Source organism: Gopherus evgoodei, chromosome 18 (assembly GCF_007399415.2).
Source record: "Gopherus evgoodei ecotype Sinaloan lineage chromosome 18, rGopEvg1_v1.p, whole genome shotgun sequence".
Lineage (NCBI taxonomy): Eukaryota > Metazoa > Chordata > Testudines > Testudinidae > Gopherus > Gopherus evgoodei.
Window position 1 is genome coordinate 5,404,298 of NC_044339.1, and position 21,482 is coordinate 5,425,779.

Sequence of the window (21,482 nt, forward strand, 5' to 3'; positions counted from 1 at the left end):
CAGGCCCAGAAATGGCAAAATTCCCCCACCGGCTCTGCACTTCGTCCAGTGCCAAGCATCACGTGTCCCAGTACAAGGAGCAGTGTGCTGAAGGTTAGTCCCTGGGAGCTAAGAGCCCCTTAGCTAGCATCCCCGGCCATGTGCAGCCCACCCCCCAGCTGATCTCAGGGGCACCAGCGGGGCTGAGAGGAGACCAGCTCTCACAGAGCTCTGATCTCCCCCTCTGCGGGCACCCGCTGGGAATGGCAGCAGTCCCTTTGGCACTGGGCTGGCAGAACCCGCCCATCATCCTCAGCTGGGCACAGCAGCCCGTGTACTTCACTGGCGATTCCCCCAGACACCCCTGCTCCTCCCTGGGACCATAAGGAAAAGAAAGCACCAAACCAACCGAAGTAACTGTCCCTCCGCCAGCAGATCTGGATCCTGGGCAGCAGGCGAGGGGCCCAGGTGGCAGGAAGCAGGAGCACATGTGGGCAGCAGGCGATCCCACGGGGCCCCATTCCTGTATTTGCTGGGCTAAGATCCAGGACTGCCTGGGCAGCTGGATGTCTGGGAGGGAGGCGGGGCCCAGCCAGGAGCCCAGGAGGAGGGCGGGGCGGGGTCTCACCTCTTGCCGCAGCGCTCGCACACATAGGGCTTCTCTCCGGTGTGCTGGCGCACGTGGGCGATGAGGGAGCTGGCCTGCGTGAAGGCCTTGCCACAGATCAGGCACTGGCAGGGCTTCTCGCCTGGGGAGAGAAGGGCAGAGCTCAGCAGCCAGCCCCACCAGCCCCACCCATGCCTAGGGCCAGTGATCAGTTGCTGGTGGGCCGCTCCCCCAGTCAACTGACCCCAACACATGGCCATGGGGCAGCCGTCTAGAGATCCTGGGGGCTCTGCCGCTTCAGGCCTTTCCCAGGTGGGTGGAAAGAGGCAGCTCACCTGAGCCCTAGGGGCCTGAAATGAAGAGCTCTGGGATGGACAGACATGGGCGCTTCAAACGTGCTTGGGAGGCCCGAGGAGACACACGAGCTGCTCCGAAGAGCCAACTCTCATTCAGACATGGCACAATGTAAGAACGGCCAGGCGGGGTTAGACCCAAGGTCCATCTAGCCCAGTATCTTGTCTACTGACAGTGGCCAATGCCAGGTGCCCCAGAGGGAGTGAACAGAGCAGGGAATCATCTAGTGAATGAGCAGGGAATCATCCAGCCCGTCCCCATTCCCAGCATCTGGCAAAGAGGCTAGGGACACCATCCCTGCCCATCCTGGCTAAGAGCCATTGTTGGACGGACCCTCCATGAACTTTAGTTCTTTTTTGAACCCTGGTATAGTCTTGGCCTTCACAACATCCTCTGGCGAGGAGTTCCACAGGTTGACTGTGCGCTGTGTGAAGAAATACTGCCTTGTGTTTGTTTTAAACCTGCTGCCTAGAAATTTCATTGGGTGACCCCTGGTTCTTGTGTTATGAGAGTGGTAAATAACACTTCCTTCTTCGTTTTTCCCCACGCCAGTCATGATTTTATAGACTTCAATCATATCCCCCCTTAGTCCTCTCTTGTCCAAGATGAAAAGTCCCAGTATTTTTAATCTCTCCTCACACGGACGCTGTTCCGTACCCCTAATCATTTTTGCTGCTCTTTTCTGTACCTTTTCCAATTCTAGTATCTCTTTTTTGAGCTGAGGTGACCACATCTGCATGCAGTATTCCAGACCTGGATGTACCATTATGTACAGAGCCATGATGATATTTTCTGACTTATTATCTATCCCTTTTCTAATATTCTGTTCGCTTTTTTGCCTGCCGCTGCACACTGAGTGGATGTCTTCAGAGAACTATCCACAATGACTCCACGATCTCTGTCCTGAGTGGTTAACAGCTAATTTAGACCCCAGCATTTTGGATGTATAGTTGGGAAGATGTTTTCCAATGTGCATCACTTTGCATTTATCAGCACTGAATTTCATCTGCCATTTTGCCACTCAGTTTTGTGAGACCCCTTTGTAAATCCTCGCAGGCTGCTTAGGAGTTAATTATCTTGAGCCATTTTAAGGAGTTAAAGGACTGGGCCAGTGTGTGGCAGGAGGGGTATAAAGATGAGAACACGTCTCAGTCCCTGGGCATGTCCGTCCCAACCGCACTGTTCTGCAGCTCATCAGCAGCGTGGTACTACTCCTGTCACACTCAGCACATCGGTTTCTGATGCCACTTGCCTGACCCCCGGCCGCCAGCAGTCTGTGCTCTGGTGAGTTACAGCCTCGCTAGGCAGGTCGGCTGCTCCCTCTTCCAAGCAGAGCTCTGGCACCAAAACCAGGTGAGTGTCAGAGAGCCCAAGAATCCACCAGAGACTTCGCTCTTGCTGTTGATTTTACACAGAGGCCACCCAAATACTGTGATGATGGGCAGCAGACCAGTTCTCCGAAGGACCCGGGCACAGCTGTCCCACTACGCTGGGCTATGCCGAGTACATACACACGCTCTGGAATCCTGGGGGCAGGAAGCACAGGCCCCTTGGCGTGGGGCGAGGGGGAGCGTTCTGAAGAGCTGGAAGCACACAGGAGACCCCACTGTTTGCTGCACAACAGATACACACGAAACCAAAGCCTCTTGGCAGCTACTGATGGTACTTGGCAGAGGTCCGAGAGGAACATGGCCCTGCATAGTCAGCCCATCCCCAGCCCTGCTGCTTGCTTTGCTGAGCCTAGCCCCCAGAGCAAGAGGATGGGGGTCTCGGGGCCTGGTCTCCCACTGGCCCAGGCTGGGGTCCCCTACCTGTGTGAATACGAACATGCCGCTGCAGGGCGCCAGGGTCCGCGAACTGCCTCTGGCAATGCACACACACGTACGGCTTCTCTCCACTGTGGATCCGCAGGTGCCTCTTCAAGTTCCCTTGGAGGAGCCAGACAAAGGGGAGTCAGTAGCCCAGAGGGCTGTGCGTGCATGAGCGCTCCCCCCACCCCCTCCAGACTGGCTCGCTCGGTCTGCACTGAGCCGGTGAGAAATCACCAAATGAGAGCGGTGCATTTTCCGTGGCCTCGTGCTGCCTTAGCTCTCCACTTCTGAGGCCACAGGACCGCGTATTGTTTAGTTACTGAGTGCGACATTCAGGAGGCCCCGGGATTTCTAGCCTGTTACACAAATACACACTGGCTAGTATGCTCTCAGCCCCGCGCAATGCAGCAGGAGGCAAGGGACCCGTGCTATGCCATGAGGGGGGCTTTGCGTTGGCAAACAGCAATCTAGGGCGACAGGAACAGCTCAGCTCAAGAAGTGACTCACGTGGCCTGACCCCAGCGGTGGCTTTAGAAACACCCAGCGTCTCTGAGGATTTTAGATTTCACTCTTCCACTGTATTAAATGCTAATGGGCAGCACTGTCAGCTCTCAGGTTGGCAGCACAGGTCTTGCCATATTTGGTGTTCTTCTTAAAGCCCCAGCTCCTGGAGTCAGGTGATTACACAAGACTCTCAGCTTCCATTTTTAAAAAAACAGGAATTTTCTAGCCTTCATGGCTATGGAGAAAAGCCTGTGGCTGTGACTCCCTAAAGGCTCAGACACCTGAGGACAAAGAACCAACCAATTTCATTATTTACTTATGTTTAAATCATGCGAGTCTTAAGCCCAGTTCATGATATTTTGGGGCCTAACTCGTGGTCCTTGAAGTCTTGGGGTTGATGATAGAGAATAGGACACCAGCTGTCCCTCTGCCCCCTTACTGGGGAGCTGGGCTTGCTTCTAGCAGTGCCAGAAGTTCCTTTTGCCAACCTGGGCAGCACTTTCTGTCCAAGCAGGGGGTGCCCCCGGGAAATCTTCACCTCAGGGATGCTGTGCCCATGCTGAGTATCTTCTTCCCAACCCAGCCTAAGCCTGCAAAGCCGCGGCCTCTACTCTAGGTGGTGCTGACTGCAAATGCCATGGGACAGCCAGAGCAGACACGCTTGTACCCACCCGCCCACGCGTCCCCCCCGTGGTACCTGAGGTGGTGAACTGCTTGCCGCATTCCCGGCACTTCAGCGGCCCGTCCGCGATGTGAATCTTCAAGTGCGCCTTTAAGTTCCCCACCTGCAGGCAGACAAAACAGCTGCACTCAGCCGGCTGCTCCTCGGGGACCAGAGGGATTGTGTGGGCAGTCCCATGTGTATTGGACGCACACCGGTGGGCAGCATTTAGGGCTGCCAACTTTCTAATCACACAAAACCAGACACCCTTTCCCCCTGCCCTGCCCCTTCCCAGAGGCCCTGCCCTTGCCCCGCCCTTTCCCTAAGGCCCTGCCCCTAGTTCACTCCATCTCCCCCCACCCACCCCCCGGTCGCTCGCTCTCCCCCACCCTCACTCACTTTCACCAGGCTGGCTCAGAGGGTTGGAGTGTGGGGGAGAGGGGAGGGGCTCCAGCTGGGAGTGTAGTCTCTGGGCTGGGGCTGAGGAGTTTGGGGTACAGGAGGGAGCTCTGGGCTGGGGCAGGGGGTTGGGGTGCAGGCTCCAACTAGGGGTGTAGTCTCCGGGGTGATGCCGGGGATGAGGAGTTTGCGGTGCAGGAGGGGGCTCTGGGCTGGGGCAGAGGGTTGGGGTACAGAAGGGGGCTCTGGGCTGGGGCAGGGGGTTGGGGTGCAGGAGGGGGTGCAGGTTCTGGCCGGGCAGTGCTTACCTCAGGCCGCTCCTGGAAGGGACCGGCATGTCTGGCATCTAGGCGGGAGCGGCCAGTGAATTAGATGATGCCCCCACAGATCCAATTGGCCATGGTTCCCCGCCAATGGGAGCTGCAGAGGCTCTCTGGCCCCTGCGCCTAGGAGTTGGACACACTGGCCACCTCCAGGAGCCGCAGGGAGCCTGCCTTAGCCCCACTGCACTGCCGACCCGACTTTTAATGGCTGGTCAGTGGTGCTGACTGAAGCCGCCAGGGTCTCTTTTCGACTGGGCGTTCTGGCTGAAAACCAGACGCCTGGCAGCCCTAGCAGCATTTCAGTGACAATGTCTTAGTGTAGCACAGACGTGCGAAGTCTGTTCATCCACCACAGTCCTGCCACAGCAGCAGCCACTGCTTTGTCCTAGGTCTGTGCTGCCTACATGCGGCAAATCTGGTCTTGTGGTTCAGGAGCTGGGACGGGGACGTACGTTCAGCTCCAGCTCTCCTGAGAAGAGGGTGCTGCGGCCTCGGACAGCGATAGCCTCAGGAGTGAGATGGAGAAAGGCATCCCCAGATGCTGCCAAGACAAAGCCTCTGCCCAAAGCTGCACTGTAACACGCCTCCTTCCAGCTGCTACTAACGCGAGGACAAATCGATCAGGGCTCATAGGCTGACTTCCTTTCCTCCCAACCCCCTTGTCTCTAGAGCTCCGAAGCAATGGGGTCCCGGGGATACAGTACAAGAGTTGGAGTCAGGAAACCTGAATTCTCTTCCTGGCTCACTGCGACACGGGGGGTGAATCAGTCACCTCCCTCTCCGTGCCTCAGTTTCCCCATCTGTAGAATGGAGACAATCAAACCTCTCACAGGACTAGTATGTAGGTGCTCAGACACCGAGAACCAGTACAGAGCAGAACAGAGATTGGATGGGGGACCTACTCCAGAGTAGCTGGCTGCTCTCTAGTTCTCCACGGAGGACTTTGACATGGAGGAGACAGGCTCTGTTATAGCCCCCCCAGATCTTCCTGGGCTCTTCACAGGGGAGAAGGGGCTCTTGGGGAGTAAGGAGAGAACTAATGCAAAACGTTTCCAGGTGTTAGTCGCATGTTGAGGAGGAGGAGGAGGACAAAGTGCTAACTCTGAACTGGAGACTCTGGGGCTGTGCTTTGAGTCCAGCCCCAGAAATGCAGCCTGCAGCTGCCATCTGCCACTTCACAAGGGGCCTGACTCAAGGCCTATGGAAGAATCAATGGAAGCCTTCCCATGGGCTGTGGATGAGACCCCATACCAACAGGAAGATGCAGCCCAGAGACTCGATGACCCCAATCTGGCCTTCCTCTAGCAGCTCTGGGTTCGAGGCTGGTGAATGCAACCAACCAGCAACTTCTCTGGCAGACAGAAGGACAAGCAAGTCTGCCACGGAGGTGTTTATTGTCCACAGGTGTTGGGGGTGCCCCTGGAGGTCCCAGCAAGCTGTCAGAGGGGCTCCCCAGCTGCCATCCACTCACCTGATTGAATTTCTTGTCGCAGTGAGGACACTTGTGCTCTTTGTCTGTATCGTGGGTCTCCAGGTGGCGCATCTTGGAGGTGGGATCGGAGAAGGAGCGCCCGCAGTAGTCACACTGGTAGGGCTTTTCGCCGCTGTGCACCAGCTGGTGCCGTTTGAGGTTGCCCGAGGTGGTGAAGAGCTTGCCGCAGTCGTCACACCGGTACTTGGCCTCTCCCGTGTGCCGCTTCTTGTGGAGGTTCAGCAGGCTGATGAGCCGGTAGCTCTTGCCGCACTCTTCACAGCTGTAGGGCTTCAGAGGGCTGAAAGAGGGATTCAGAAGGGACTGAGGGACTCCGCACGGCAGCCAGGCAGCTTGTCTGTTCGGGACAGACATTTCTGATCCTTCTCCTTTTGGCAGCTCTAAGATCAACCCTCAGACAAGACACCTGCCTAGAGAGTCAACATAGGCACGTTCTGGAATACCTCCAGCATCAAGACATCAGCACCAGAGACTAGGACTCCAGTGTGCAGCAATGGATGAGCTCTGCTGTAGCCAAGCAGCAAGGAGGGGCTGTTCCCTGGGTCAGAGGGGCTTCACCCCTTTAGAAGCACTACACCCAGCCAGACGTCTGCTGCCACGGGGGGGGGGGGGGGGGGGGACAGCAGGCAAGGGGGCGAATGAGAGGGTGCATCAACCTGGCTGGAGTGGAGTTCACTCCATTAGCAACCCCTCACTCCACCTACTAAGTCCTCTCAATCCCCCAACTCCCAGCTGCTGGCACACATAGATGGGATCTGCAGCCCATCCAGGCACCCCCATGCTAGGGTTAATCTAGCTGGCTCGATAAAAATAAAAGTGAGGATGCAGCAGTGCAGGCTACACAGCCAGTACGTACGTGGGGGGCGTCAGGGGGACTTGTGCAGCCCACAGCACAGCATCCACACGTCTGTTTTCACTGAGCTAGCTAGATCGGAGCTAGCACAGGTCCGTCTGCATGAGCTGCAGCTCCCACACCTGGCTGCAGAGCAGACCGGCAGCTGCAGCGAAGAGCAGGCGCTCACTGGCATGTTGTTTTCGGTTGGCAGCAAGCTGTACCTGTGTGTCTTCTCGTGGGCTTTGCAGGCCGCCGGGTCGGAGAACGCTTTGTTACATTCCCTGCAAGAAAAAGGCTTTTCTCCGGTGTGGATCCGGATGTGCCGCTTGAAGTTACCGGTGTGCGTGAATTCCTTTCCGCAGTCCTACGGACAAAGATGCACAGGATAAAGAGCCAGCCTCGCCGAGGTCCAGGGGAACTGAGGCCCGGGAGGAAGCTGTGCTCACCTTACCTCACATTTGTGAGTCACCGAGCCATAGGCTTTCGACTCGGTCCTGTCGCTGTAGGTGCCTGATCGCAGCAGCCTGGCTTCCACGGAGTTCTCCTGCCCGGAGTCTGTGCCCCCTGACTCATTATCCTCAGGGTTGTCTCCGTTTTCCAACCGTGGCTTCTCTTCCTTTGGAATTTTAGCTTCCTCCTCTTCTTCCGCTGTCGTCTCCTCCTCTTCCTCCTTCCCCTCCAGCTCCACCTCCATTTCTGCAGGTTTAGGAGACAGAGGGATGCTGAAAACCAGGAATAAAAGGGGGGAGACAAAAATCCTGCTGCGGCATTGCATATGGTTAATAAAAGAAGCCTGCACACTTGGGAGACAAAGACCCAGATGGGACAGCTGCTTGGAAAAGGGAGTTACTCCCCCAGGGGCAATTTTGAGTTTTTGGAAGAAACAAAAAAAAATAAAAAATCAAAACCTGAATTTTTTCAGCTGAAAACCAAAATATTTCAAACCTGAAAGGCAGCCGTTGCGCTGTATGCTTCCAGCCTCCTCTAGAGGCCAGGCTCCCGACTTAGACTTCATCTGCCCTGAAGGGCCACAGCCCCTGCCTTGAGGGAGGGGAGAGGGATGCCTCCTAGCAGTCACATGGCCACAAAGCATCAGGGGAAACGAAATCTGGCCGGGGAGTCCAACCGAGAGGGGGACTGGGAGTATGAGACACCTGAACTACAATTCCTATGATGCTCCATGGTTTTATTTGAGAATTGAAACATTTTGGTTTTCAGCTATTCAGGTTGATGAAAAAAACCAAAAAAACCCATCAACATTTTCCACGGAAAGCAGACACTTTTTGTGCAAAATTTTGTTTAGATGCCAAACTGTTGGTTTTTTTTTTTTTTTGGCAAAAATAGGTTTTGATGGAAAATTTTCAACCTAAATATGGGTCCCAGGCTTAAGGGACCAGTGACGGGATTCGGCCTGTCACTTCTAGGTCACCGATGCAGGGTCAGGAGTGACTGAAAGATTCCCCCCTGCAGGGCTGCTGGATGATCTCAGTTTAGTTCCCATTGGACAGGTGCTTTCACAGCATTAAACCCACCACCGACTGCCTTGCAGAGCTTCCACTGACTGAATGGGAAACCAAGCTATGCCCCCAGGTGGGAGCAGGGGCAGGCTGGCAGGACAGCCCTGGGGAGCTTGCATTGCTGTTGCCTGGCGGGGAACCTGTTCTGTACACAGTAGGCTCCTGTTTCCAGCCCTGTCCTTTGTTCAGCACCTACTCCCAGAGTGTCTGGTAAAAATGCAATTAGATGTCCATTTGCGTGGCCATATAACTGTCACTTCTTGCTGAAATTGCTACACCTTAAAAATACGATAAGGGCCATGTTCGGCATTTAAAGAAGCAGTGCACAAGGAGTTTGGGGCTTCCACCCAGCCAGCCTTCCCCACCCCTGTACACTTCCTGACGTGCACAGACGTTGGAACCCTCCGGTGTTTGCATGCTGGTGAGGCAGAGAGGGCTCAGGGAACAGGGCCCCACAGATCTGGGGTCCCCAACATAATTCAGGTCTAATGGGCTGCCTGGGACATGGGGCGTCTCTCGTTGCTTGGGAACTGGGATTTGCAACCCCTTGACTGGAAAAAGTTGTCTAGAGTTACTGTAATTTCTCTAAGTGCCTCAGTAAAGCTACCGAAACGCTGCTTTGTAGCTTCTAACAGGCCCTGGCGTTTCACAACGACTCCTCCGGCCTGGCTCACCTGCCCAGCTGTGGTATGCTAAAGGGGTAGGTTTCCTCCTCCTCTAGAGGTATTCGCTTTCTGCCAGCATGAAAGGGATCTAGGTTTATGTATACAAAACCCAGGGAAGCCCCGTGCTTTCAAACAGGCTGGATCTAACGAGCAGGATGATCCTCAGTTCCTGGATTTGCAAACGTAAGCTCCTGCGCCAACGAAAACTACAGCCCTTAAAATTCCCAACTTCAGCTCCAGCTATTTGCAGCTCAGAGCAATGCAATCCTGACGTACTTGATGACTTGGACGGCCCAGGCTGCAGGTTTCATGGCCTGCTGCGAGAGCATGGGCTGTACAGCATACAGTGACACCCGTTCCGACTTCACGTCCTGCTGTGGTACGCCACTTAGGCCTGTTCCCGGTGGAGCCGAGCCAGCCAACTGCCCGGGAAAGAACCAGCGAGCCCTGCACTGGTGAAACCAAACACCCAGGGCAGAAACATTTGACAAGTGTGGCGGTGTGGCAATGGGGAACCTGGGGTCTGGAGCTATTCCTCTGTGCATAAGGAGGTGGAGACGACAAAGCTGGATGTAAGGAGGGAAGTTACTGTCAAAGACCCATCACGTGCCAGCTACAGGTCGCACCTTGCTCTGAACTCTGGGAGGAGCTGCACTTTGCAGCCAGGCTGGCGATGCTGGGCCTAGTATCCTCTGGCTGCTGGCTAGTGGGCATCTCAGAGTGGGGGTCCTCCCGTACGGCGTCACCTGCACCTAGAAACAAAGAAGAGCACATTAGAACCATTCACTGCGACAGCTGAGACGTACTGTGAGGAAACGGGGAGTGGGGGGAACATGGAGGCTGTGGAAAGGATCAGGCGAGATTAAGGGGTTTGGGGGAGGCAGAAGGCTGCCCCAAGGCCTAGCACCACACAAGTGAAGGTATGAAGCCAGGAAGCTTAATTACCTTCACTTTCTATACATAACCCTCCTCAGGCTGACCTGCTCGGTCATTGGTCTCCTTGCTGTCCTCCTCCTCGGGCTCTTTCTCCTTTGGCTCTGCTGCGGCCTCCGTCATCAGCTCCTCCTCTTGTCTATCAGATGGGACCTGCTCAGCTCTGTCGAGTCCACCGAACGCTGCTGCTGCTGCTTTACCTTCTTCAGGTGCTTTTTCATCCCCTGCAGGGGAAACACACACAAGCAAACCACACTCCCTTCACGTTTGGTGACGACAGATGGACAAAGCAACCAAAACTTCCGCACTGGCCTCTCTGAGAGTCCAAACAATGGACACAGCAGTCAGAAAAGCCAGCCAATAGCACCCAGGGCGCTAATTGTCTGAAGATGCTATCAACACATACTACTAGTGGGACAAGAAAAGAAAACAAAAATTTAGTAGCAAACACATAACGCCTGGTGCCATCCATGGGGTTACACAGATACACAAGCCTCATCTGTATCTTGGGAGGGTAAGTTAGAGGGAACAGATCTAAGCCAGAACTCATGACTTGCAATACTGAAATGTGCTGCATGTGTCTGACCAATCTTAGTGCCCCAAATCCCTGTCCTCTAAGTCTCGCAGTACCAAGACTAGGATTTGGAGCCATTGACGCGACAGAGCAGCCACTGACCAGGAGATGGACGTTGCCAGGTACAGCTGTGCTCTTCTCCTGGGAAACTGGCAGTGCTGCCCCCAGAGCCTGGGAGCCAATGTTCTGCAGCTTCGCAGGCCACATGCACAGCATGGGGTGACCTCACCTGCCCCTTCCTTACATTTCTTTGGGAAGGAAATGGTTCTTTAGTGACTGACTAATCAGTGAGTTCAATACAATCTCCAGGCCAGCTTATCAGAGTAAAGAAAACATCTAACTGGGAATGAATCCAAGTTTAGCTAGCTCCTGCCTGATTTAAGGACAGTTCAGCAACAGATCCACGCTAAAGAGAGCAATCAAATCTGGACTAAACCAGCGCCCCTTGAGAAGAGCCTTTTTGAACATATTCCTATTGGGAACAGGAAGCCCCAGGGGGTAAGAGGGCTGCCTACCGGTCACTTCAGGGACCTCGTGGCTTTCTGAACTGGGTTCAGCTGACACGGTGAGAGACTTCAAAGCATTGCAAGCATTGACGATCTCCTGCATCTGGAGGAAACCGGCAACTGCTAGTACATCCTCCACGTTCTCTGGGCTCAGGCTGAGCTTGGCTGTGTACATGAACTCCAGTACCTGACCAAGGCCTGCAAGAAAACAGACCAGAAACAAAATAAACACAAATCAAGGCTCCGGAGATGAGTGGCCTTTTTCACAGCAAGCTAAGTTGCCAACAATTTAGAGGTTGAACATGCGTTAGTGACTAAAGGCCAGATTTTTAAAAAAGGTTTAGGTGGCTAACTCCCATTGATTCAAAGGCCTTAACAACGTATCCTATATGCAGCTATAAAACTCCCTGAAAAGCCTAATTCAAACCATGCCAGATTCTTACTTTCTAGGTAAGACTAACAAATAATGATACTTTAACCAGCTGTTGCCATTGTTAGTGTTAGTTTAGCACAAGAGGGTGGGGGAAGGTAAAATTCTGTAGGCAAAAATAAATAAGACATGGAACTCAGGGAGTGTGACTGTCTGTACCCTTATGTTCATCCTTTTTATAAACAATGATACGTTTTGTACAAAGTATGCCTTCTGAGGTATCATTCAAAAATTCATAATCTGCTGAACATTATTGTCCTGGTAAAACATATGTGGCAACGGTGTAACTGTATAAGACATGTTCCAAGTCTAGGGAAGCAGCCCAAACCAGTTCACCAGAGACAAAAGGCAAACTGATGCTTCAGCCAAGTGTCAACAAAATCAAATGGAGCATCACCTGGGTAAACAACCATTCTTTGGCAAGAAGAAGGATGGGAGTGAGAAGTTTACATCTTGGCAATAGAACAGCTGGGGGTTCCCGTGCAAACAGACTAGCTGTTGCCTGAACCCCAGCTGGCGATGATTCTCAAAGACGAGGAAAGATATAAAAATGAGGAACAGAGACCTCAAATCACCTCTCATCTCTCCTCACAGCACCAACAACGTTTGAAAGAAAAAGGAAGCATCAAGTGGGGGGAATGGTCCTGGCTGAAAGGATCCGGCCAGGCTGCTGTGAGCATGTGGTGAGGGAAACCTTTTGCATTGAATTCACTTAACTCGTTAAGTTAAGTATTACTTGCATTTTACCTTTTATTTCTTTGTATCCAATACCAACTTTTATGCCTCATTTCTTGTAATCACTTGAAATCTATCTTTCTGTAGTTGTTAAACTTGTTTTATTGTTTTCTCTAGACCAGTGCATGTTTGGATTGAAGTGTTTAGGAAACTCCATTTGAGATACCAGGGTTTGTGCATATTGTTTTCTATTTATGAAATGACGGACTTTCTATGAGCTTGTACTGCATGGAAGGAAAGAACTAGGCAGTATAAAACGTACATTTCTGGGGACAAGTCTGGGACTGGGAATATGCTGGTGTGACTCTGCAATACAATTCAGGAGTAATTTACATGCTAGAGCCTGCGTGAGAGCAGACCAGGAAAAGTTGCTTTCACAGTGAAGCAGTGTAAAAGGCACCCTAGATTGGAGAATTGAGGGGACCCAGCGGCTCAGCAGTCCAGATTGTATCCTGGGGAATGTCAGATCAAGGCAGGATGATGCTTTGGTTCAGGAGACCTGGGTTAAGTTCTTGGCTCTGCCACAGACTTCCTGTGCGGCCTTGGGTGAGTCGCTTCCTCTCTCTGGGAATCATTGCCCTGTTTGTAAAATGAGGATAATAATACTTCCATTCTCTCCTCCTTTGGCTTGTCTGTTTTGACTGGAAGTTCTCTGAAGCAGGAACTGTCTCTGACGACGGTGCTGGTACAGAGCCTAGCACAACAGGCCCTGCATCTTGGTGGGAGCCTTTAAGTGCTAATGCAAGACAACTAATCCATCTTCTTCTAATATTAACGATACAAATCTTTCCACTGCTTACTGGTAAACATTGGAAGTATGTTGCAGTTACGGAGCATAGATAATCTCCCATTCTACTCTAAGACCATTAGCTTCTAGACGCGAGGCACATCTGTCCAACCACACATACTGAAGTAATAGGTATTGGGCATATACTATATGTTGGCAGGATCATTGTTTCCTTCTTCCTTTCAGATGATTGTTAGACAGCTATCTCTATAGTGGTGAGTGTCTGTACAGGGTACTGGCCACATCTCGATCACAGGCATCCAACGGGTTGTATCTGGCCGGCTGTTGAGCTGCCATAGGGGTGAATCAGGGAATTACAGCAGACGAGCAAGTCCTACACCTGTACCCAGTACACTGGTTGAAAGGATAACTAAAAATAGAACAAAAAAGATGGAAGATTGGGAAGATCATGATATGATGGATCTCATCTCACTGATGTGTCAGAATTCTTTGAACATGTCAATAAGGTAACGGTTTACGGAAACCTGTGAACATCCTTTCAACTTTCAAAAGACCTTTCACAAGGTTCTGCACAAGAAACTACTGAAGGAGCTAAGTATTCATGGAGGGAGAGGCAAGATATTGTCATGGATCAAAAACTGGCTATGGACAGAAAATAAATAAGAATAGGGATAAACGGCCAGTTTCTATCATAAAAGATTAACAGTGAGGTGCCTCTAGGTTCCTACTAGGTCTTGAGTTGTTTAATATGTTTATTAATGATCTGAAAACGAGGTGGAAAGATGATCAGTGAGGAGGCAACCTTTGCAGAAGGCACAGAGTCATTTAGGTTAGTCAAACCAAGAGAAGACAGAGAAACTTCAGAGCTTAATGAAGGTAGGTGAATAGACAATACAATGGCAGAGAAAATTCAGTGTTGATCAATGCCAAGCAATGCACATTGGAGGGAAAAATTTAAACCTGACAGGTTCATGAACTTAGCAGAGTTCTAAACAAATTGATCAGCTCAGGAAAGAAATCAGGGCATCACTGAGGACAATTCAATGGGGACCTCTACTCAATGAGCAGCTGCAGTCAAAGATCAAACAGGATGGTAGGATGCATAGGGAATGGGATGGAGAATAATATACAAAATACTGTAATGCCATGATCTGAACTGACGGTACCCCTCACCTCTAGAATACTGTGCACAGAACTGGTCCTCCCATTAGAAAATAATATTGTAGAATGCAAACAAGTTCAGAGAAGGATGATGAGAATGATTAGGGGCATGAAAACAGTCTCTGTGAAGAGAGATGGAGAAGACAGGGCTTGTTACCTTAGGCTTGGTCTACACTAAAAAGTTGTATCAGCATAGCTGTAAAAGCAGCAAAGAATCCTGTGGCACAGATCCAGACTAACACGGCTACCCTCTGATACTCAGCATAGCTGTGTCAGTCAGGGGTGTGAGAAAACCCACATGCTTGACTGGCACAACTATGCCAACAATCCCACTCAGTGTAGACACAGAAGTGTCGATGGAAGAAGACCTAGCTAATGTCATTCGGGGAGGGGGAGTTCCCTGCATCCGCAAAAATAACTTCTGTTGGCGTAGGCCGTGTCTACTGTAGGCGGCTATGCCAGTATAGGTGCCTGGTATGGTCTCTGTAGTGCAGACATAAGGAAATGAATAAAAGGAGTCATGATAAAATCATATAAAACAATGAGTGGTTTGGAGAAGAAGGAGCAGGAGCTGCTATCCTCCCTGTCCCATAACACAAGAACAAGAGGACAGTCAATGAAACTGAAAGGTAGCAAGTCCAAAAGTGATCAAAGGAAAAATACTTTGCTGCACAAAATATAATGAGGCTGTGGAACTCCCTGCCACAGGAGGTCATTAAGGCCAAGAACTTAGCAAGATTCAAAGAGTGAGTGAACGTTTCTCACGGATATCAAGAATATGCAGACTTATATCAGTTAATACTTGGATATTAGGAAAAACTTTTTCACTAAGAGGGTGGTGAAGCACTGGAATGAGTTACCTAGACAGGTGGTGGAATCTCCATCCTTAGAGGTTTTTAAGGGCCGGCTTGGCAAAGCCCTTGCAGGGATGATTCAGTTGGTGTTGGTCCTTCTTTGAGCAGGGGGTTGGATTAGATACCTCCTGAGGTCCCTTCCAACCCTGATATTCTATGATTCTAATACAAACCAAGTTCTAGAAACTATGCTTCAGAGTTTAAACCAGTCTCTATTAGGGATCAAGAGGAGACCGTAATGAGGTCAGATTATCCCACTTCTGTTACTTCAGGGTTCCTGCACCTTCCTCTGGGGCATCTGGTGCTGGGCACTGTCAGAGATGGGACACTGGGCTATGAACATGGGTCTGATCCAGTCTGGCAACTCCAGCGTTCAGGAGGAACATTACTATCCCCACCCCCGCCCTAATGTTTTCAAGGAGGTTCTGCACACTTTGGGGCTGAGCCACAGCTGGTGTGAATTGGTGTGGCACCACTGACTTCAAGAAGACCACAGTGATTTACACCTGCTGAGGATATGGCCTACCATCTCAGGGCTATAGCTCCTCTCCCAAGTGCAGCCTTGGCTTCTCCCAGGAGCCGCACCTGCATACCTGCTGCATTGCTGATGTCGAGATGCACCACGTCCTTCTGATCCACAAACAGCATCCTGAAGTACTCGCTGCAGGCTGCCAGCACGGCCTTGTGGGCCTTGAAGTCAATGCCGTCCACCACGAAGGTGCAGTCACACAGCAAGCCCAGCTGCCTCTGTTGGTTCAGCTGATCCAGGACCTGCTTGCTGTGCTGAGGGAAATCCATAGCTGAGGAGAGAAAGCTCAATCACCTGGCTGATCAGAGCCTACGCTCAGTCCCTCCAGCTATTGTGCTTGAGCTTGGTGCTGGAGCCAGGGACGTTTTATTAAAATCATTTTATGGTGCGCAAGCGCTGACTGACGGTGCTTAAAACTGAAGCAGAGCACAGACCCACTTCCACCCACGGGTCTCAGCCTTGATCTGGAGGAACTAATGTTAGGGCTGACGAGCTAATTCAGTCTCCACTGGGCAGTCAGTCAGTCAGTCATTGAGCCCATAAGAAAGAAGGCCTCACACTGCACTTTTGGTTATTATTATGCATTATTCATATTGCAGGAGCACCTGGAGGCCAGGGCTCCACTGTGCACACACATAGCTAAGAGAAGGTCCCTGCACCAAAGTATGAAACTACAGAAAACAGGTGGATACAGACAGATGGGAGTATACGAGGAAACAGTGAGATGATACTGCCGAGTGGGTTGTAGGAATCACGGCAGAGAAGTGTTTTAAGGAGAGATCTGAGGGACACCCAGGCAGCCTTGCAGAAGCTCTTCCCATGCACAAGGGCCAGTGTGGGAGAAAGCGTGAAGGTGCTTCTTGGAAAGATTTTTAAGTGGACAATCAAGGTTAGGAGGAGGCTGTTCAGAATTTTTGCCTCCAACTGAAGTGCTGGCCACTGCTGGTGGGATGATCAAGTGTGCCAAATGCTAGGGCCTCCCTGGTCAATTGTATCAGACCCACCCCATTAACCATTTCCCTGCAAAGTCGCAGGCTGCAGCTCTATTTTAAACCTGGTTTGGCATAAAATCTGCTTCTGTTATTTTGTCATGTTTTCTTTCAAAAAGAGAGTGCTGTTTTCTGACTGAAATTCGCTAGTTGAGGCCTGCAAACGAAGGCCTATTGGTGGGTGCAGGAGCAACACTAGGAAGTGTCAAAAGGAATTTTAAATACTGATTTATAATATCACATTTACTAACATGCCCCCTGGCCCTTCCAAACAGACAGACACTTAAAGCTGAAAGTCCTACTGATCAGCCTCCATTACTGTTACCTCTTCCTTGTACCCAGTTTGGCTCCATCCAATTGCAGCTGCTAACATCAAACCACCCTCCTGGCCTGTTTTCACCATGTTGCAGTTACCACTGGCTCCCACTTTCCTAGTACTGCCCCTTACACCCAGGACTCTCCCTGAATTAGCACATAAAGCCACGACTCTCTTCCCTCTTCAAATCCCTCCCCAAACCCCACTTCTGCTGTGAAGCCCATGGACATCAACTGATCCCAGCTTGAGGGGGGCCAGCGGGGATTGCCAATATTTATTTATATCTTTTAAATAGTTCAGCACATGTCAAATTGTACATCCAGGCAGCCTATGTAACTGCATGAACGTACTGTATCCTCCCTCATCCCCTTCCATTCTATGATTACATCTAAAAATAGACAGACAAAAGATTAAGGAGTTAGAAAATGCCCGATTTAAGGTGGTCTCTGCAACCTTGTGTGTATCAGTCAATATTTTTTTTTATCCTCCTCGTTCAACGTGTGGCCCCAGACGTTATTTAACGCACACCAGCCATCCTTGCACTGAATACAAAATGACCGATTTCCTCCCTAGTGTTTCTATGGTGCTCTCCCCACCCGAGCAATTCACAAACGTTAGAGAATTTATCTTCACAACACTCCAGAGAGCATGGGGGGGGGGGGTCATCATCCAGCTGAGGAACTGAGATCCAGCCACATTTTAAAATATTATTTGACAAAATTGTCAAGTGACCAACTCATGATGCCCAGGGCCTGATTTTTCAGAGTGCTCAGCATTTTTATAGTACTTTAGGAGGCCAAAGCACAGCTCCAGTTGTGCGTCCTCTGCACTTCTGCAAACCTACCCCCAGGTGTCTCATGGTACCCGGAACCACTGAGGAACACACCAGGACCCCAAGGAGACACTTTGGTACAAAGTAGAGCCGACTGCAGAAGCCCTCATCTTCAATATGAAGGTGAGGCTCATAGAGACTACAGTCCCATGGGAAGCTCCACCTGGATCTCACAGGAGGGGTGGTCACAGATCACATTAGAACGCCTTTGGCTACACGGCCACCTACCCAGGGCCGGTGCTACCATTTAGGCAGCCTGGGCAATCACCTAGGGCGTCAGAATAAATGGTGGGCACCGTTTTGCCGGAGGGGGCAGCAGGCGGCTCCGGTGGAGCTGCCGCAGTCGTGCCTGCGGACGGTCAGCTGCTCGCGCGGCTCCGGTGAACCTCCTGCAGGCGTGACTGCAGCAGCTCCACCAGAGCCACGGAGCACCGGACTGTCTGCAGGCACCACTGCGGCAGCTCCAGCGCAGTCGCGGGACCAGTGCGCGGGGCGGCCAAATTGCCGTCTGCCTAGGGCGCTCAAACCCCTAGCGCCGGTCCTGCACCTACCCTAAAAGAATCCTCTATCTTTACACAGGCCATTCCAAACAGACGAGAAAGGTTTAACCCAAACAAGCCGCCCCATGCAGTCAGTGTGCTTTAAAGAGCAGCCGCCCTGACTGATTATTCAACTGAAGAGCAGACAAACAACACTTGATAGCGATATCCCAAGTGGCCCAGGAATAGGGGTTGGGAGGCTGGTGCTGCAATGTATGCAAGGCATCCTGTCTTTAAATAACCTGCGGAAGTAAGTCTTGTTGAAAGCATCTCTTGCAGCAAAGTGGAATGTAGTGAGGGAGGAAGACTCCATCTAGGCTAAGTACAGCCGAATGATATAGAGATCTTAGTGCACCGGCAAATTTCAGCTTCAGTCTTTCCATTGGATCTGCACAGGCAGACTCCTGTGCCTGCGGGACTGGGCTAACTGGGCTCCAGACAGGTGCAAAGGTCTGTCCATGTGGACTCAATTACAAGACTGGGGCCTTAAAGCAGACTTTACAGATTTCATACAGTAGATTTCATAAGCAGTCATGGGGAAGGAGAGAAGTTTCTCTCATGGTTCAATACTTGGTTAAAAGAGGAAACAAAGGGGAGGAATAACTGGTTAGTTTTCACACTGGAGAGAGGTAAATAGTGGTGTCCCCCAGGGATCTGTACTGGGACTGGTGCTGTTCAACTTATTAATAAATGACCTGAAAAAAGGGGTAAACGGTGAGGTGGTAACAATTGCAGACAAGACAAAATTACTCAAGAAAGTGAAGTCCAAAGCAGACCAAGAAGAGGTACAAAGGGATCTCATTAAACTAGGTGACTGGGCAATAAAATGGCAGCTGAAATTCAGTGCTGATAAATGCAAAGCACATGGGAAAACATCATCCCAACTATACATACAAAATGATGAGGTCAAAATTGGCTGTTACCACTCAAGAAGGAGATCTTGGAGTCATTGTGGATAGTTCTCTGAAAACGTCCACTCAGTGGCAGTCAAAAATTAAAAAGTGAACAGAATGTTAAGAACCATTCAGAAAGGGATAGATAAGAAGGCAGAATGAGGAGAGATTAAAAGGACAGAAACTGTTCAACTTGGACAAGACACGACTAAGGGAGGATATTATAGAGGTCTATAAAATCGTGAATGGTAAAGAGAAAGTGAAGAAGAAAGTGTAATTTACTCCTTCACATAACATAAGAATCAGGTGTCACTCGATGAAATTAATGGGTACCAGGTTTAAAATAAACATAACAAAGTACTTCTTCAACACACAGTCAACCCGTGGAACTCATTGCCAGGGGATGTTGTGAAGGCCAAGACTAAAACAGGCTTCAAAAAAGAGTTAGATAACTTCAGGATAGGTCCATTAATGACAATTAACCAAGATGGTCCGGGATGCAATTTCACGCTCTGGGCGGCCGTAGCCCCAGAGTCCCACAAGCTAGGAATGGGTGATGGGATGGATCACTTGATGATTCCCTGTTCTGTTCATTCCCTCTGGGGCACCTGGCATTGGCCACTGTCAGAAGACAAGATATTGGGCTAGATGGACCACTGGTCTGACCCAGTATGGCTGTTCTTATGTACTATCTGGACGATGCATAGATTCACAGATTCTAAGTCCAGAAGGGACCACTGTGATCATCTAGTCTGATCTTCTGTATAACATAGGTCAAAGACCTTCCCCAAAACAATTCCTGCTAGAATCAGCCGAGCTCTTTTAGAAAAAAACAGATAAGCTGAGATTTTGAGAGGATACAGTCTTTACTTTGAGTTACAAAATTGGCATGTTTTCTATTATAATATAAATGTGCGTGTGTGTAATTTCAAGGACATAATCCCTATCCTTTCCTGCATGACTTCCAGCCCTTATCAACATTAAAAATATTTCAAGCACAAAAAAGGGCAGCTGACCCCACAGGAAAACCTTGAAAGGACCCTCTGTGACTCATCCGCTCATTCAGAAAAAAAAAAAAGAAAAAATCCAGGCCATTTGCAGGAGAGAGAGCTACACCTGTTCTCAAGAGCTCACCAGCTCCCACAGCTTATTTGCACCTGAAATCCTAATCCTCCCTTTGTGACTCACTGCACAGCAGCTAATTACAATGTCACAAACACAGGGTTTATGGTTTCAAATGCGGAATAAGCAGCAGGAACAGACACTAAACTATATGGATAAATAAAAAATTATTCAAAGACCCTGTATTCATACCCCTGTTAATAAAGGCAAGGAGAAGAGAGAGGCAGAAAGTGAGGTTTTTTTAAACTGAAGAACTCTTACAACAGAATTAGAGAAACCATAGGAAATCATGCACAAAGAGCAAAAAGTACCCCCATGGAAAGAGGTAGATGACATTCAACAACATCCTTTTCATGCTCAAAATGGGCTTACAAATTTTGTATATACTTTGTGCGTGCTTGCAGGATTGGTATAGAGAACTGAGTCTCTAGAACATATAGAGAAGAAGCCAACTTTAATGTTTCTAACTCCTGCTCAGAATTACCCAAGCGCAAAATTTCTGATCAGAATGTGTGTGTGTGGGGGGGGAGTACATTTTCACACCCAAACTAATTCAAAAATGGTTGCATAAAATTTGATCACATTTCCCAAAAATGTGTGTGTCTGTATACACACATCCCAATGATAGCAAGGCAGCGGTCACAGTCCTGAATGGACAGTTTTGTGCTGTAGAATCTAAGAGCTGGTCTACACTTGAAATGCTACAGTGGCCCAGATATTCACTGAAGCAGTACAGGGCAGACAATACCTATGCTGATGGGAGGGTTCTACCATCAGTGTAGTTAATCCACATCCCCAAGAGGCTGTAAATCAATAGACAAATTCTTCCATCAACCTAGCATTGTCTACACCAGGGGTTAGGCCAGTTTAACTACTTCGCTTGGGTGCGGATTTTTCACACCCAAGTGACATAGCTGGTTCGACCTAATTTTTTTAGTATAGACTAGGCCTCCCCTAGACGCAATGAAGGATAGGATAAAGTCCTTTCCAGATGGCCAATATTGTTACCAACAGCAAAGACAGTATGTTGGTCTTGGTGCAAGACCTGGGTTGAAAACTCACTTATTTCAGAAACAGACAGAAATGGGATGCTCACCCACTGAGGCCATCTGGCTGGATGACAATTGCTCATATGATATCATTTTAAGGCAGTGGTTCCAGCAGAACTGGATAG

At 50.2% G+C, this 21,482-nt stretch overlaps 1 protein-coding gene across 2 annotated transcripts in view; it reads right to left on the bottom strand.

Moving 5' to 3' along the window:
* The window catches only part of ZBTB17 (zinc finger and BTB domain containing 17), a 34,215-nt gene that overhangs the window by 3,229 nt on the left and 9,504 nt on the right, over positions 1–21,482 (bottom strand). The window contains exons 2-11 of one of the 2 annotated variants that reach the window (XM_030537599.1): positions 15,682–15,888; positions 11,170–11,358; positions 10,128–10,304; positions 9,774–9,899; positions 7,417–7,661; positions 7,187–7,329; positions 6,110–6,410; positions 3,953–4,040; positions 2,752–2,868; positions 608–728 (exon numbers count right to left, since the gene is read on the bottom strand). In XM_030537599.1, the coding sequence (XP_030393459.1) occupies positions 608–728; positions 2,752–2,868; positions 3,953–4,040; positions 6,110–6,410; positions 7,187–7,329; positions 7,417–7,661; positions 9,774–9,899; positions 10,128–10,304; positions 11,170–11,358; positions 15,682–15,888 (1,714 nt within the window). The remainder of the gene's footprint in view (positions 1–607; positions 729–2,751; positions 2,869–3,952; positions 4,041–6,109; positions 6,411–7,186; positions 7,330–7,416; positions 7,662–9,773; positions 9,900–10,127; positions 10,305–11,169; positions 11,359–15,681; positions 15,889–21,482) is intronic. The other variant, XM_030537601.1, reaches the window with a different exon arrangement.